This window comes from Topomyia yanbarensis, chromosome 2 (genome assembly GCF_030247195.1).
Source record: "Topomyia yanbarensis strain Yona2022 chromosome 2, ASM3024719v1, whole genome shotgun sequence".
Classification (NCBI taxonomy): Eukaryota; Metazoa; Arthropoda; class Insecta; order Diptera; family Culicidae; genus Topomyia; species Topomyia yanbarensis.
The window spans coordinates 237449045-237464920 of record NC_080671.1 but is presented as its reverse complement, the minus strand read 5'-3'; the positions used below and the strand labels follow the sequence as shown (position 1 = coordinate 237464920).

Here is a 15876-nt window from a genome sequence, read left to right as displayed (position 1 = left end):
ACAATATTAAATTACAACAAGTATACACGAAGTGGGTGATGATATGTTTGCAAAGTTGTTACCATGGCCAAAATATATTTCCGCCACGGGTCAAAATGAAATCTGGGTGGCGAAATAAAAAAAAATCATTTTATGGAAAATACAATTTTTAAAGATTTCTTAGTAAATGATAGTAAATTTTAAGAGATCTGTATTGATGGTCAGATGTAAGCCGATGTTGTGCATGAGTATAGAGTAAAAATTTCTGAAGTGGCCCCCTCATTTTTCACAAAGTGGTGAATTTTGCAAAACATGTTTTAATTTTATTGTTTAGGTACCCCCAAACACCTTCGTGAAATATTTCGTCATTATTCGAAATATTTCTAATAGTTTTAGTTAATTGAAAATTTATACACATTTTTATTATAATATTTTTTACAGCTAAAGCTTAATTTCGAATTTCACCAAACTTCACTGGTAGTTTAACAAATGTTTAGTCTAGAAAATTTCGAAAAAAGTTTTAACATATGTTAACTATTTCTACTTTTTTTAAACAATTATTCAAAAAATGCAGTTTTAAATGGTTCCTTCACGCGATATTCATACCGTTTAAGTTGTAAAATGTTGCATATATTATCAGCTTTCAATTCCAAGAAAATTTTTTTTTGAGCAAACATGAAGTTTTTAAAATATTTGATTTTTTGTGTTGGTATGCGAAAAACAGCGCGCGAGCGAAACTCGCGTCGCTGGTCGCCACGGCACGCTTGGACCAACATTGCACTAGCGAACCTGCCGTACGCTCCGCGACCCTTTTAGACAAGTATAAAAGTTGGCAATAATGAGTTTTGATTGGCAAATGGCGTGTGACGGACTATATAAATCAGTTTTAGGAGACCAGTTGGTGCGATTATACTTGATACAAACATACTGTTTATATTGTTTGTACGTACTGTTTATTACTTCATCGTTTCCGTTTGTTGAAATAAGTTATATTTCTGTGGTTGATAGGTCACCCGGAAGAGTGCAGTAATTCTTTGTATAAAATAAAAAAAAAAACTTAACCAATGTTCCAGGGAAAATCTTTCCGTTACGCATAAATTCAAATAAATGAAATTTGGATTGCAAATATACAATCGAATTGATATTTACATATGCTAAAGAAATGGTTTTTCTCCCGTGAGCAAATACAGATCTTCAATGAAGCAATAAATAAACTATTGCGTATAGAGCTAGTTTGTACTGGTCATACATTATGCTGTTTGTACAATTATAATAAAATTACAATGGTTTGATTATACAAAGAGTTATTTCAAAACTATTGATTCTCTATTTTGCGCTATGAAATTCACGCTTCTCAGCAAAAAAGCTTGTCCTGGAAATGCAATAACTATTGATGACGGTACATTAGATGGCAAATTTTCAGATGACATAGGATGTGTTACATTGGGTATTATCGATAAGACTATCGCAACGAAACTCATTCTCTAGCTTTGCATTTGATGTGATCAGAGACTTGGCGAGCTCCCACTAGTGTTCGTCGCGGTTGCGGTAATTACCGCAACCGCGCGGTATTTACCGCACCCGCACCGCAAAATCTGCGGTGCGGTGAGACACTTTTTCCCGCAGATGCGGTGCGGGAAAGAGCTTTTACCGCGCGGTTTTACCGCAACCGCACCGCAAAAAAATGATAAAGTGATAATTTTGATTATTCTAATTGATAATGAAAGAAAATCTAGCTGTGTCCGAAATATTTTGACGCTATTATTTTTATGACATATTTTTGTTATTTTATATTTCTAAGAAAAACTTCATAAACTAATCATTTCAAATACTTAAAATGCAAGATCCAAATAGAGACAAAATTATTAGATCATTTAAAAACAATACATGTTTACTCTTAAAACCAATTTAAAAGTGAATCACTTCTCTCGATTTCTGTTGGAAATCGTGGAATTATGAATCGTTTTCGATATCACAACACGTGATATCGTAACGTAAACACGTGATCAAACGTGATCACCCTAGTGAGAAATGTTGGTGTATACCAAATTTTCCTCCTTAGGGTGAAATATAGCATAGTGCTTTCGCATAGGCCTGCTAAGCCAAGACAAGTTTTGGCTTCACTGTGTCTCATCGGCATAAACAGAACTTCTGCTCGGACGGGACATCACGTTTGATCAGTCGTTCGATTGAAACACAAAGTGTGTTTTAGTTTTAATGGATTTGCGTCAAGCCGGCGCTAATCTATTCCGACAAAAAGTTAGTGTCGGTTTCTGATGAGGCGAAGCCAAAACGCAACTGTGTAAGAAATAAGGATTTGTGTCCTCAAGTGCAAAGACTGGTTTTACCAACAAATTTTCACCCTAGTGAGAAATTTTGGTGTTTATTAAATTTTCCTCTTTAGGGTGAAATATAGCATAATGCTACATAACTTTTTTTCGCGTACTTCCATTCGAATTTACTATAATTTTCTACCAAATTAGGTCCTAATATTTTTCAGTCAAGACTATTTTGTAGCTTTTTTGAAGCTTTTGTTGCCAAATACCACATAGTTTGACTCCCGTTCACTTCAATTTAAGTTTTTGCCATTGGCTCTTTGACAGAAAATTACACTTCATTCATTTTTAAAGGGAGCAATCTTAGTTTTTAAATGATAATACATCTGTTTCTTGAAGAATGCGGAAGTTGGAGTTTTGGGTTATTTTGTCCGTAAATCCCCCTATTTTTAAAAATCATTTCTGCTGTATGCTACAAACCGTACATTTTTTGCAGTTTTTCTAATTCTGTGCCGGTTGAGACCGGACTCCTGATTAGATGTAATGTATAGGCAATTTTTTTTCATCAAATATGGCGTCGTTCTTATTAATGAAATACAATATGTTTTTATTTCACTGTATTGGAATATATGCGCTACTATATAGAAGTACTGGTATTTCGACTTTAAATTTTTTTTTGGTGAAATTCCGTTAAGAATGAAAAGTGGTTTACTACGTAAACGCGAAAATCATCCATTTCATTTTCATATGTCAAAAACATTGAAAATGTGAAAATTTAAAGAAATAAATAAGCAACTTCATTTCTTATTACATTTTTATTCCACATTTTTCAATTAACTGAAGAGTTGCTAAAATAAAAGTTTTCCTATTACTGCAGTAGAACGTTTTTGAATGTATAATGTTTACCTTAAAATGTATGAAATTTTATTAAAAGTTGATTTTTTCATAAACATTACATTCTGAGGAGTCTCTTAAAGTTAAAGTTAAATTTTACCGCATTACCGCGCGGTGCGGTGCGGTAAATAAAGTGCGGTTGCGGTAAGCGGTACGGTTTTATTATTTTTTTGCGGTTGCGGTGCGGACAATCCATTTACCGCCCACATCCGCACCGCGACGAACCCTAGCTCCCACCGACTCGCTCATGCGATGTTGGTCCAAGCGTGCCGTGGCGACCAGCGACTGTTTTGCTCGCGCGTTGTTTTTCGCATGCCGGGTAACACAAAAAATCAAATATTTTAAAAACCTTATATTTGCTTTGTTAAAACTTTTTTCGACATTTTCTAGACTAAACATTTGTTTAACCATCAGTGAACTTTGGTGCAATTCGAAATTAAGCTTTAGCTGTAAATAATATAGTAAAAAGGCGTATCAATTTTCAATTAACTAAAACTATTGGAAATATTTCGAATAACGACAAAATATTTCACGAAGATGTTTGGGGGTACCTAAACAATAAAATTAAAACATGTCTAGCAAAATTCACCACTTTGTGAAAAATGGGGGGGGCACTTCAGAAATGTTTACTCTATATTTACCCAACCTTTGCAGTCTTTATACGTCTTATTCGCAAAATTTAAAAACTATGTCCTAAAGTGAGCCAAAATACCTTTTTCACCCTATTGTGGCGTTGAAATCAACTAATTAAGAAAACAAGAATTCATTTTGTTATACTTTCGTAGAATAGCTTTTAGTTCGAAAATTTTTTATCACAAGTGTACGCTCAATTTTAGCATTCACTGTTCCTAACGTGTATTATCTTGCGCACGCTTTTATCTAACTTTATCAACAAAAATGCATTTATTGCAAATTTTAAAACCCTTTCATTAAAACAAAACGGAAATAACTATCATATAGTTTTACCGCGAGGAACAAGCGAAAAAGGCATGGTTCATATATTATCAACACATATATTTGTCGGCAACAATAACTGAACTCATTAGATTTCAACTAATTCTAGAGATAACCAGAAACTTCGATTTTTCAGGTGTGACAATTCTTCTATCATTAACTGTATTCCTGAACTTAGTGGCGGAGACATTACCTCAAGTATCCGATGCTATTCCCTTATTAGGTAGTGCATTTACATAATCATATATATATATATATATATATATATATATATATATATATATATATATATATATATATATATATATATATATATATATATATATATATATATATATATATATATATATATATATATATATATATATATATATATATATATATATATATATATATATATATATATATATATATATATATATATATATATATATATATATATATATATATATATATATATATATATTAGGGCATTGCAAAAAAAACTTTTTTTGAATTCTCAAAGCCCCCCCCCTCCCATATTGTGACAAATGTCGAAGTAAGCTTAGATGCCAAATTTCAGATCATTTGGACAATTTTAGACCCCCGCCCACTTCGCTTGAAATTTTTGAAATTGGTACTAAGGGAAAATATAGAGGAAAAATATACTAAATGCTATAATTTTTGAAGTAGCTATCAGAAAATTACAATTTATACCTCTTTTTAAAGGAAATGACCTAAGTTATTGTTAGTATATCCTCTATCTAGAAAAATAGGGGAAAGTGGGGTACTGGGTCATTTTGGCCCCAAAATTCCCTATTTTTCATAATTTTTCTGCTTTGTGATGCAAATCATGCATATTTTGGAGTTTTTCTAATGTAAACAAATCTCAGAAATCGAACGGAACCTTTTTGACTCGTGTCCGAATACGGGAAGTTGGGGTTATAGGACCTTTTGTCATTAATATTAAATTTTATAATTTTTTCGTGCATATATCTCTATTATTCTTCAATCAATTTTCATGAAATGTAGCTTGTTGAACGCGGAAAATTCTTATGAATACAACATAAACGAATTTGTTAGCGGTAAAATTCAGAAACATCAAATTTTTGGACATTAACTCTACAAATCACATTTTTTTCGTTAAATGTCCTAATACCTCAACTTCCCCTATTTTGCCAGGATGGAAACTTTTCTCATGCGATCCTCAAGCGTGTTTTACACTAAAAGTAGTAAATTTAATAAGAATTTTGTTGTTGAACGGAGTTAATATGTGCAATTTTATGATAAAAATGTGAAATCGAGACTAAATATCAGATAATTTGATGTTTCTGAATTTTACCGATAACGAATCTATTTTTATTGTGTTCCTAAGGATTTTTAACGTTTAACAAGGTACATTTTATAAGAATTGATTGAAGAATAATGGAGATATATGCACGAGAAAATGATAAAATTTAATATTAATGACAAAAGGCCCTATAACCTAATCTTCCCGTATTCGGACAAAAGTCAAAAAGGTTCCGTTCGATTTCTGAGATTTTTTCACATTAGAAAAACTCCGAAATATGTATCATTTGCATCACGGAGCAGAAAAATTATTAAAAATAGGGAATTTTGAGGCCAAAATAACCCTTACCCCACTTTCCCCTATTTGTCTAGAAACAGGAATATCTTCCTTCAAACACTAAGGTAATTTCTTTTAAAAAGAGGTATAAATTGTAATTTTCTGATTGCTACTTCAAAAGTTATAGCATTTAATATATTTTTCCTCTATATTTTCCAATAGTACTAATTTCAAAAATTTCAAGCGAAGTGGGCGGGGGTCTAAAATTGTCCAAATGATGTGAAATTTGGCATTTGAGCTTACTTTGACATTTGTCACAATATGAGAGGGGGGGCCTTTGAGAATTCAAAAAAAAATTTTTTTTGCGATGCCCTAATATATATATATATATATATATATATATATATATATATATATATATATATATATATATATATATATATATATATATATATATATATATATATATATATATATATATATATATATATATATATATATATATATATATATATATATATATAAATGGAATATATTCTTATATTCTTAATTTTTTTTATCTGTACGTGTGCGTATGTTTGTATCACTTGCTAAATGTATAATGGGTTCGCTTATATAACCTTTGGTGTTAAAATCTTTATTTGTTGCTTTTGGTCATGGTTTGGAATATTCAGAATAAGTGTTTCTATTTTTAATTATCTGAATTCTTTGGCAACCAATAACATTTATCTTAGAAAATACATCTATAGAAATCGAATGTTATAGCATTTTCAATTTTTAATGTAAGACTGTTCGATCTTAATGCTAATAAAGGTTATTCATAATATAAAAATCATCTTTAAATAGTGTTCAAAAACTACAAAAATTCCTTGACTTTTAATTTTACAGCAATGCAATTACAATTATATATCTGCCCATTATGACATTTGTTACAAAATTTCTTATCATTTTTTTTCCTCGTCGACACCTAAGAAGAACGTACATCATTATTGTTTCCGTACTCTAAGGCAATCTATGAGACGTTTCTGATCAGTTGATTACTTCTTGTTTAGAACGAATGAAGAGGGAAACGATGCAAACATTTCTTTTATCGCGACGTGCATGAATTGTATTTTGTTTTCTTTCAAGTTCACGCAGGCGTGTCAATTTTTTCAAGCTCGGGCTCAAACTGATATTATTTACACCAAGTTTTGCAACAGTTTTCATATAACAATCGATTAAACTGAGAAATTTTTGGTAACAACGGTAGGTTTCCCGAGCAAATACTCATGGGTTCAAACACCACACAGCCCCTTGAAAAGACCTTAAACATGGTCCGTGCCAAAATTCCCAACCATCAAGACACTATGAAATGGTCTCAAAAACCCATAAATACACCAACATATGGTATTTTATATGAGATATACCGGACCATGGTAATGGTGTTTTCATGGGTTGAACCCATTTCAAACACCCATGTCAAGCCCCATTAGTATGGGGGTATTATGGACTTTCCGTTTGCTCGGGATACCGGACCATGACGATGGTGTTTTCGTGGGCTGAACCCATTTCAAACACCCATGCCCAACCCCATGATTATGGGGTATTATGGACTTTACGTTTGCTCGGGTTTGCAGCTCTCAAGTCGAGAGATAATGGTTGTCAATGGAGATTGCCAGGCACAGCGCAGGGAAGCTACTTGGGATCACTGATATTTCTGATTTACGTCCATGACGTGTTTTTAGTACTGAAAACTCCTCGCCGGTATTGCACAGATCATCTCAGCATTAAACGTTTGCTTATGGTGGTGTAGCAAGAACTGCCACTGTGGAATTCCGATGAAAGACTTTCTGGCAGAGATCTTCCTCCCAGACTCCCAAAACTTTTTTACTCTCCAAGCTCTGCCTGCCAGACCTCAGAACTTTTTAACTGCCGAAAACATGCGGAAAAGGCAATGTCGATTGAGAGGTAACGGGGGGAATCAGTACCCTTTCGACTGTCCTGGTTTTTTACTCGTCTGATATGGTCACCCTACTAGTTGTCTTATCTTGTTTTAGCATAGGGTGCCGACAATCGACCAGTTCCGGCAACCGACCACTTTTCCCTACTCTTCTATATGAATTACTTACTAGTAATCACTATTGTCCAGCAAAGACACTGCACTATGGTCCCAAAGCTGTATTTAGGAAGACAAAACTGTTTGCGCCTAAACCGTTGGTTTTAGATATATAGTATCTTCGGCAAACTTTCTTAGAACTTTCTTACCAATTTTTTATATTAGTTGAATTAGGGTGGTCCTTGTGGTTAGGGTGTTCAAAGTATCAACTTCTTAGATAAGTAAAATTTAGCTACATAATGTTCTACAAAATTATAAATCAATCAAATTGAAGCAACTTTTCTGAAGAAACTATGTGGCTATCTCTAATGGTTAATGTGCTATGATTTTTGCAATATTTAAGGTAGGGTGGCTCTTTAAAAATTTGTTTTCTATTAATATCTTTTTATGTATTAATTTCTCGCTAATACTTTGTTCTATAGGTTTTTAGAACTTTTGTAAATACACATTTTTGTCGAAGCAATAAAGTTTCTATCTCTTTTGTTTGCATAGTTACAGACGATTTTCATAACAAAAATGTTTTCTTTCAACATTGCAAATGGATTTTCAATCTTTTAATTTCATTTGAAAGATCGAAACTTGTGTAGTTTTTGGTGAAAAAACTGCGAGTGCGCTATTTCTGTAAAATAAATAATTAATTTTTGAAAATGGTGTATTTTTCAATAAAAATCGTTCATAAATTTAACACACATTGACTATTTCTTAGTTGATTTTACCATAAAAGATTGAGCGATGAAAACGTGACCTCTTAAAATCACTATTTTTCATTTGTCACTTCATACATTGATTTATCGTAAATACTTTGTTTGCAACACTTTTAGAACTTTGCATGGCGAAGATTTTTGCTGAAGTAACAAAGTTATTATTTCGTCTATTTGAAAAGTTATGAACGATTTTTATTGTACAATACACCAATTTCAAAAATTAATTATTTTACAGAAATAACGCTCTCGCAGTTTTTTCACCAAAAACTACAAAAGTTTCAATCATTCAAATGAAACTAAAAGATTGAAAATCCATTTGCAATGTTGGAAGATATATAGCTTTGAAAAAAAAAAAAAAACAAAAATCGCCTGTAACTATGCAAACAAAAGAGATAGAAACTTCATTGCTTCTACAAAAATGTGTATTTACAAATGTTCTAAAAACCTATAGAACAAAGTATTAGCGAGAAATTAACACATAAAAAAGATATTAATAGAAAACCAATTTTTAAAGAGCCACCCCACCTTAAATACTGCAAAAATCATAGCACATTAACCATTAGAGATAGCTACATAGTTTCTTAAGAAAAGTTGCTTCAATTTGATTGATTTATAACTTTGTAGAACATTATGTAGCTGAATTTTACATATCTAAGAAGTTGATACTTTGAACACCCTAACCACAAGGACCACCCTAATTCAACTAATATAAAAAAAAAATCGGCAAGAAAGTACTAACAAAGTTTGCCAAAGATACTGTATATCAAAAACCAACGGTTTTAGCGCAAACAGTTTTGTCTTCCTAAATACAGCTTTGGGACCATAGTGCACTGTGCATGCGTACATATGCAATATATTGGAAAAGGTTGGTTTGAATTTTGCTGTAATGTAGATGTGATACACTGATGTTTCGAATTAAATGGTTGTTTTTCAACACTATGCCTATTTGAAAAAAAATTTAGAATTGGCACCGTCGGTTCGTTATCACATAGTATTCTTCATTTTGTGAAGAAAAAAGTTATTTCACCAAAGCCATAAGTAAGCAATTCATTGATAGACTTTTTCAACTTGTTTTGAAATAGAGTGTACCATCCTCCCCAGGGCATTTACTTTTTTGTCAATGTAGGTCCACGTGAAATTAATGAAGATTTTTAAAATGATTCCGTGGTATGTACCCTAAGAAACATATTTAAATGAAAGTGGAAAATTAGGTATTTATTTTTAATGGCTATAGCCAACGTTCGTTCTGTATTAAGTAATCCATTAGACGTTTGTTTGACAATTCAGCGGTGGGTTCTGTCTACAAGTCTACTGCGAACACCTCGTCCGACATACAGACTCTTTATACACAGACTAGAGAAGTGTCAAAAATTGCAGCCAAACGGACTGTCAAAAAGTGTAGCCAAACGAGCATGATGGTTTTGAGAGCGGAAGTACAAGAGGACGCCCATGCAAAGTTTATGGGAGCTTCCGTGATGCCAGTTTACATTCATGGTTGCTAGTTTTACTGCTTTTCTCTCCGCTAGTCTGTTATAAAAAGTGTCTGTAGTCCGACAAACAACTTTCATTATTCCGATTCGTTTGATATTAAATTAATTTAAATTAATTGAATAATTGATTAAAAACGATTTTATAATACTAATTGTTACTTACGTAGTAAAACAACCAGTATTGAAACTGGTATCGTCACGAGACACATTTCCACTAACGGCAACCGTACACTGGGGTAAAAATGTACCCCACGCCAACTTTGACACCTGCTTCTACGAAGGCTATAAGCAAACTGGCTATACCACCTTTTCAAACTCTTACTAGGAACTTTAAATTGGATTATGGTTAAGGTCCCAGGTCGGTAGATGCCGAATTCTCGTCTTTAGATGGCTTTAAAGAAGGCGTGGGGTATATTTTTACCCCAGTGCAACTTTCTAGAGGGTATTCAAACTTAAAGATACCGGACTTAGGATACCGGAATGCAAATTTAGAAAACACTCAAAATGTTGCAACTCTTGGTACAGCCCACTCATTGAAAAACCCAGGATTGATCGCGATTTGTTGTTTCATAAATGGAAATCTACGCACAACGAGGACGACTTTAGCGTTTTTAAACGATTAAGAATCCAAGTCACTTCCATGGTTATAAAAGCAAAACAAACATATTATAACAATATATTATCAACAAACCTACCTTCGCAGGTATTTTGGAAAAGGCTGCGTAACTTGGGTTTCAATACACCTCCAAATAGCAGAGAAACTTATCATTTTTCCACAACGCATAACTCTGACACAATGAATTATATACAAAGCATTGATGGATTTCAATTTAAACCAATCTTGGACTATGAAATAGTCATTTCTATCTATAAGGTTACCTCAAATGCCGTTGGTCTAGACGAACTTCCAATCAACTTTTGTCATGCAAATTTCCTAATGCCTGGAAAAACTCAAAAATCCTACTTCTGATAAAATGCAACAATATATGTGCTTTAGATAACTTGAGGCCAATAAGTATTCTTAGCGCTCTGTCGAAGGTTTTCGAACGTATAATAAAAAACCGATTTAATCCACTTAGCAGTGAAATGAGGCATTTCTTACTCATATCACTGTTGGATCATTCATTAGTTTGCCGAACTCATGCGGATTAGGTACCCAACTAGAGGTGGGAAGAAAACAGTTTCTAGTTATGTACGAATAAAATCTCGAATAAACTGAATAAATTATATAAAACCATTAAAAACAAATGAAATAAAAAAAATAATGCGATAAATCAAATAAAAAGGTGTTCAAATTCATAAAATGAGTAGAACGATAAATGTAAATCAAAATTATAAACTACACGAATCAAATTACATTAGCTCATTAAATGAAAATTTGAATCAAATGAATTAAATGAATACAATGAATCAAATAATTTGAAATGGATCAAATGGAATGAACAAAATGCATAAAATGAATAAAATAAATAATAAATTAATTGAATAGGTTAAGTTGGAGCAAATCCCCTCTGTAATCGAAAATTGGAAACACTACGCGAACTAATATCAATGTTGTCGTGTAGAGCATCGAAAATAATCGTAATGGTGGCATGACAAGATTTTATTAGTCTACATTGAGATGCTCAAACGACAATAGGTGTGTTTTTACAACTTTCGATTTGATTTTTGTGCATCATTCACTAAGGATATTTCCGATTGTTAAAGTGATTGCATAAAAAATGAAACTGGATTTAAATTCTTTGATTAAAGTCCTACAATGTGCATAAATGAATTTAGTCCAACTTTTTCCATAGATTTTTTTGTAATTGCATCGTAATGAAAAATGACGCGATGGGGCAAAGCTGACCTCTAAATAGTGGGGTAAATCCGACCGCTTTTTTACTAAGAAAATGTATATTTATCAAGTTTCAACACATTTTTATAATTATTATTTATTTTTTCTTTTGCACAGTGGTTCATAATTACAAACGAAAGACACAAAAACGTGATGAATATAGTATTCGTAGAGCAATTGCTCCGAGGCAAATGTGAATATCTATACATACTACTGTTCGTGATTTTGACATTCCAAGATTGCCATTGAATTTCATTTTCTAAATGCTACAATTCAATAACATAACATTCATTGATTTATCATTGAAAAACCATAAAATTTGGATATTATCAGTACTAAATCAACCAAAAACATAGGCGGTCTGGTATACCTAAGCTGACCAACTGTGGACTAAGAAAAATCCGTACAAATTTCATTTCAAAATTTAGAACACAGAGGTTGATTTCTAGGACTGTTTAGTATTTCTCTTGTTTACTATATTTTACTACAGGCAATGGAATTTTTAACAATGATTTTAGGGGTTGGCATAGCGTAGTTGGTAAATCGATTGGTTCGATTCCCAATCCCGCACACAAGGTAACAGTTTCTTCAAAAGAGATTTTCTACCACGAAAAAAGAGGCAATGACCCTAATGTTAAAACCTCTATAATCGAAATATTTTCTGGATTCAACGTAAGTTATGAAGCACAGAAATTATATGCCAGAGTTGCCTGTGTTAGTGTCCTGATCAGTTTCCTCCATGTACATTTGTTATTTAATTTGCAGTTATAATTTATGGAACCAAACTATATTTAGTTTGCCATCTAAATCTAGTTCGACCATTCCGAGACATCGTTTCGTTCTTCGCATTATGTTTTTAAAAAATCCAGAAAAAATACCTTCTTTTTAACATTCTTCATGTTAAGTTCACAACGAACTGAAATTTCTTGCCATGCAGGAAGGTTCTTTCAAATTATATGGGTTTCTGTAGAAAATTAAATATTCCGATCGAAATGAACTTACGAAATTAGAACAGACTGTTGCTCAGCACATTGGATCCAAAATAATTTGGTTTCGAATTTAAATATCCACGACCATCCAATCCCGGGATTCTGAATTTTGATTAGAATCTTAGTACAGAGACTAAAGCCCCGAAACGTGCACAGGTTTTTTTTTCAAATTCAAATTTTGGAATAAAAAGGATGTATTCTATATTTCAAATTCACAAAAACAGCTGTTCGTATGAACAGAGTTCTATACAAATCGACAAATTAAAAATAAAATGCTTATGCGTTTCGAATTCATCTCATCAGTACATGCACGGTTGGATCTTCTTTCTTTCTTCGTCCCAACTGAGAACTCTGGCTTTTGATTTGAAGTTACACACAGTTTTTACGGTTTTGCAGTTGCCGTTATTGCCTGAACAAGTGTCACAAAGTTGGCAATTATTTGGGGATCAGGCAACGGAATTGAAGACTGTGTATTGGTATTAATTGTCAGAGATGAGTTTTCTTAACGACTGCTATTACGGTTTATGATAGTGAGCCGTTTCATCATAGAATATGGAGGTAGGAATCTGTCATTGATAACTGCAAAGCATTATTTGTAAAATAATACTGTCGTGTTTTGTATTGTCGGATCAGGTAGGAAGGACGCAATCTTACCGCGTAATCACCATTGAAATATCTAGGCATAATTAGTTTTTTCATGTATCCTTTGTGACGATTCCACTTTTCTGTACAGCGATAATTTTAAAGACCGTATCACAAGTTCGAGGTGCCGTATCGGGCAGTTAAATCTTGATTTTATCCATAAACACGAGGATATTGAATTTTATTATAGTGCTTCACGATCAACGACATGTTGTAGATTGTTCTGCAAAATGATTTTGTTTGCCTGGCGCAATCTATCGAAAATTATCATTATTGAATGCCTGATATGATGGCATCTGATAGTGGTGACTTTCTCAAGGTTAGGCTATGAAACCTGTAACTAAATATTCCAAAAACTCGGACTAATACGGAAAGACTCGAAGTCCGTTCTTTGACCAGAGTTCCACTTTTATTTTTAATATTCACATATCTCGACACTAAACGATCACTTCGGCAAGATTTAAAATATTACAGCGATTGTTGGTCAAATTGGCACTTCCCGACAGATTTTACAACACAGTAATTCCTCCAAGATTCACCCAAAAATCTTTAAAATCGCGAACGACCATCTTCGATACGGTTGAAACATTAGACGTTTTACCAGCATGGGTTCTGAGCATTTTGCACGCAAAGCAAAGCATTTTGATTCAAGAGCAATACTTTCAAAGGGCCTAAAATTTTATGCAGGCATCGTTTAAAAAAATGTGGTTCGAGATCTGTATTTTGCACAGCAAAACACTCCGAGAAAAAATTGCAGGGAATAATCTCTTCTTCGCAAAAAACAAATGCTGTATAAAAAGTTGTGAATTTACCAAAAAATTAAAAAATTTTAATATAAACTAAAACTACAAAAAACTCATTTTTTAAAAAGTTTTATTTTTTGGCAACGAAAGTCTGAAGAGAATGAAAATATATTTAATGTGATTGCATCGCGGAGAAGTAATTGGTAAAAATGTTTTTCTTGCAACTGCCTTAAATATGTTCCCAAATTTCATACTAACTGGCAGACAAAAACATAATTTTATTACAGAATACGATTCTCATAGATATTTTAAATTTTGTTATCTTTCTTTCTATTTCGAAAGTTTTCCTACTGGAGCTGTAGAGCTGAGTTCACGGAAGGGCTCCCTATCAGAATCACTCATCACTGCTTCAGTCCAATTGCAGCAGGCCGTGATTCCGATTGTGATATCGACTGTACGGTTCAGTTGTGCAGTGGAATGAACTTGACGATCGCGTTGGAATGAGCGTGTATTTGTGTGCGCTTGAGACCGCGTTAATCGGATTAGAAGTGCTGTAGGGGTTACTAAATCATAGGGGTCGTCTTTGTGATTATGAAATCTTGGGCGTAGTTGTACATGGATGATCGCGATTCGGCTTTGTGTACCCTCACGAAGGGCTCGAGCGTTTGGATGTTATTGTGTTCGTTTGCGTGGGCGTTTGTTTGTCGCGTTGATGTTTGTGTGCCGCGTGTGCTAGCGTGTCACTTCGCATGCTTAAATTTGATTTTAAAACCGGGTGTCCATTTGCATATTTGCGTGTGTTCTTGGATGATCGCACGGACTGTTAATATAATACTTAATTTTCAGTTTATGGTTCAGATGCTAGAAGAGAGTGAGTTCTCTATCACTATCAACTCTATCACTAGAGTTCCCTGTCATGTCGCCATGGAACGTATTGTCTAGTAGATATTAGCGTCATTTTTCTGATTAGTCCAGCTGAGGGCATGGACCTAGGCGGCTAGGGCCGAGAGGAATAATTTCCGGACATAACCAATTCATGATCGCGCGAACACAAGCGTATGTAGGCTCATTCTTCAGACCGCGTTTGTAAATTTTTAAGTGCTAGAACTTTCACTTAGTCACCGGAGTGTTATCCTGTTTGCTAGATCGTAAGCGTAGGTATGCGTGGATGATCGCGAAAGGCTCAAGCGTTTGTATGTGAACGTGTTTGTCGCGTGTGCTAGCGTGTATGTAACTTCTCGTGCATAAATTCGGTTTTATAACCGTGTGGCTAGTTGCATATTTGCGTGTATTCTTGAATGATCGCGCGCGGATTCTGAATCTGATATTTAATTTGCAATGTATGCTTCATATCCTAGAAGAGAGTGAGTTCTCCCATATTACTAGAGTTTCCGGTTATGGCCAAAGAGGCATCCACGCAATATAAAATCACCCCAAAAACTGAAATAGAAGTACCAAATCTCATCACAACTTACAGCAGTAAATATGAACGGTTTTTGATACAAACGAACCTGATATATAACATAATTCCTATTATGCCGCTATTCTATTATGTATCGCTGAGGTTTCTATTTTTGGGTTGCAACCGGGTTTTTCCCAAATCATTTTAACCCGGCCGAAACCTGTTTTTTTCGATTGATCGACTACAGAATGTTTGTTTAGCGTTTTTTTAAGAATCTTGTATTTAGATTTGAGCGACCGAAAATTAAAGTCGCAAGGATAGAACA

General features: G+C 33.5%; 1 protein-coding gene across 16 annotated transcripts in view; it reads left to right on the top strand.

The window, feature by feature from the left end:
* The window catches only part of LOC131678358 (neuronal acetylcholine receptor subunit alpha-7), a 1795942-nt gene that overhangs the window by 1172076 nt on the left and 607990 nt on the right, over positions 1–15876 (top strand). For 15 of the 16 annotated variants that reach the window (XR_009303634.1, XR_009303635.1, XM_058958445.1 and 12 more), the window contains one exon: positions 4240–4326. The exons of the other annotated variant lie outside the window; for it this stretch is intronic. Coding sequence is in view for 13 of the 15 variants with exons in the window: in XM_058958445.1 (XP_058814428.1) it covers positions 4240–4326 (87 nt within the window). In the remaining 2 variants the exon portion in view is untranslated. The remainder of the gene's footprint in view (positions 1–4239; positions 4327–15876) is intronic. 16 annotated transcript variants of the gene reach the window in all.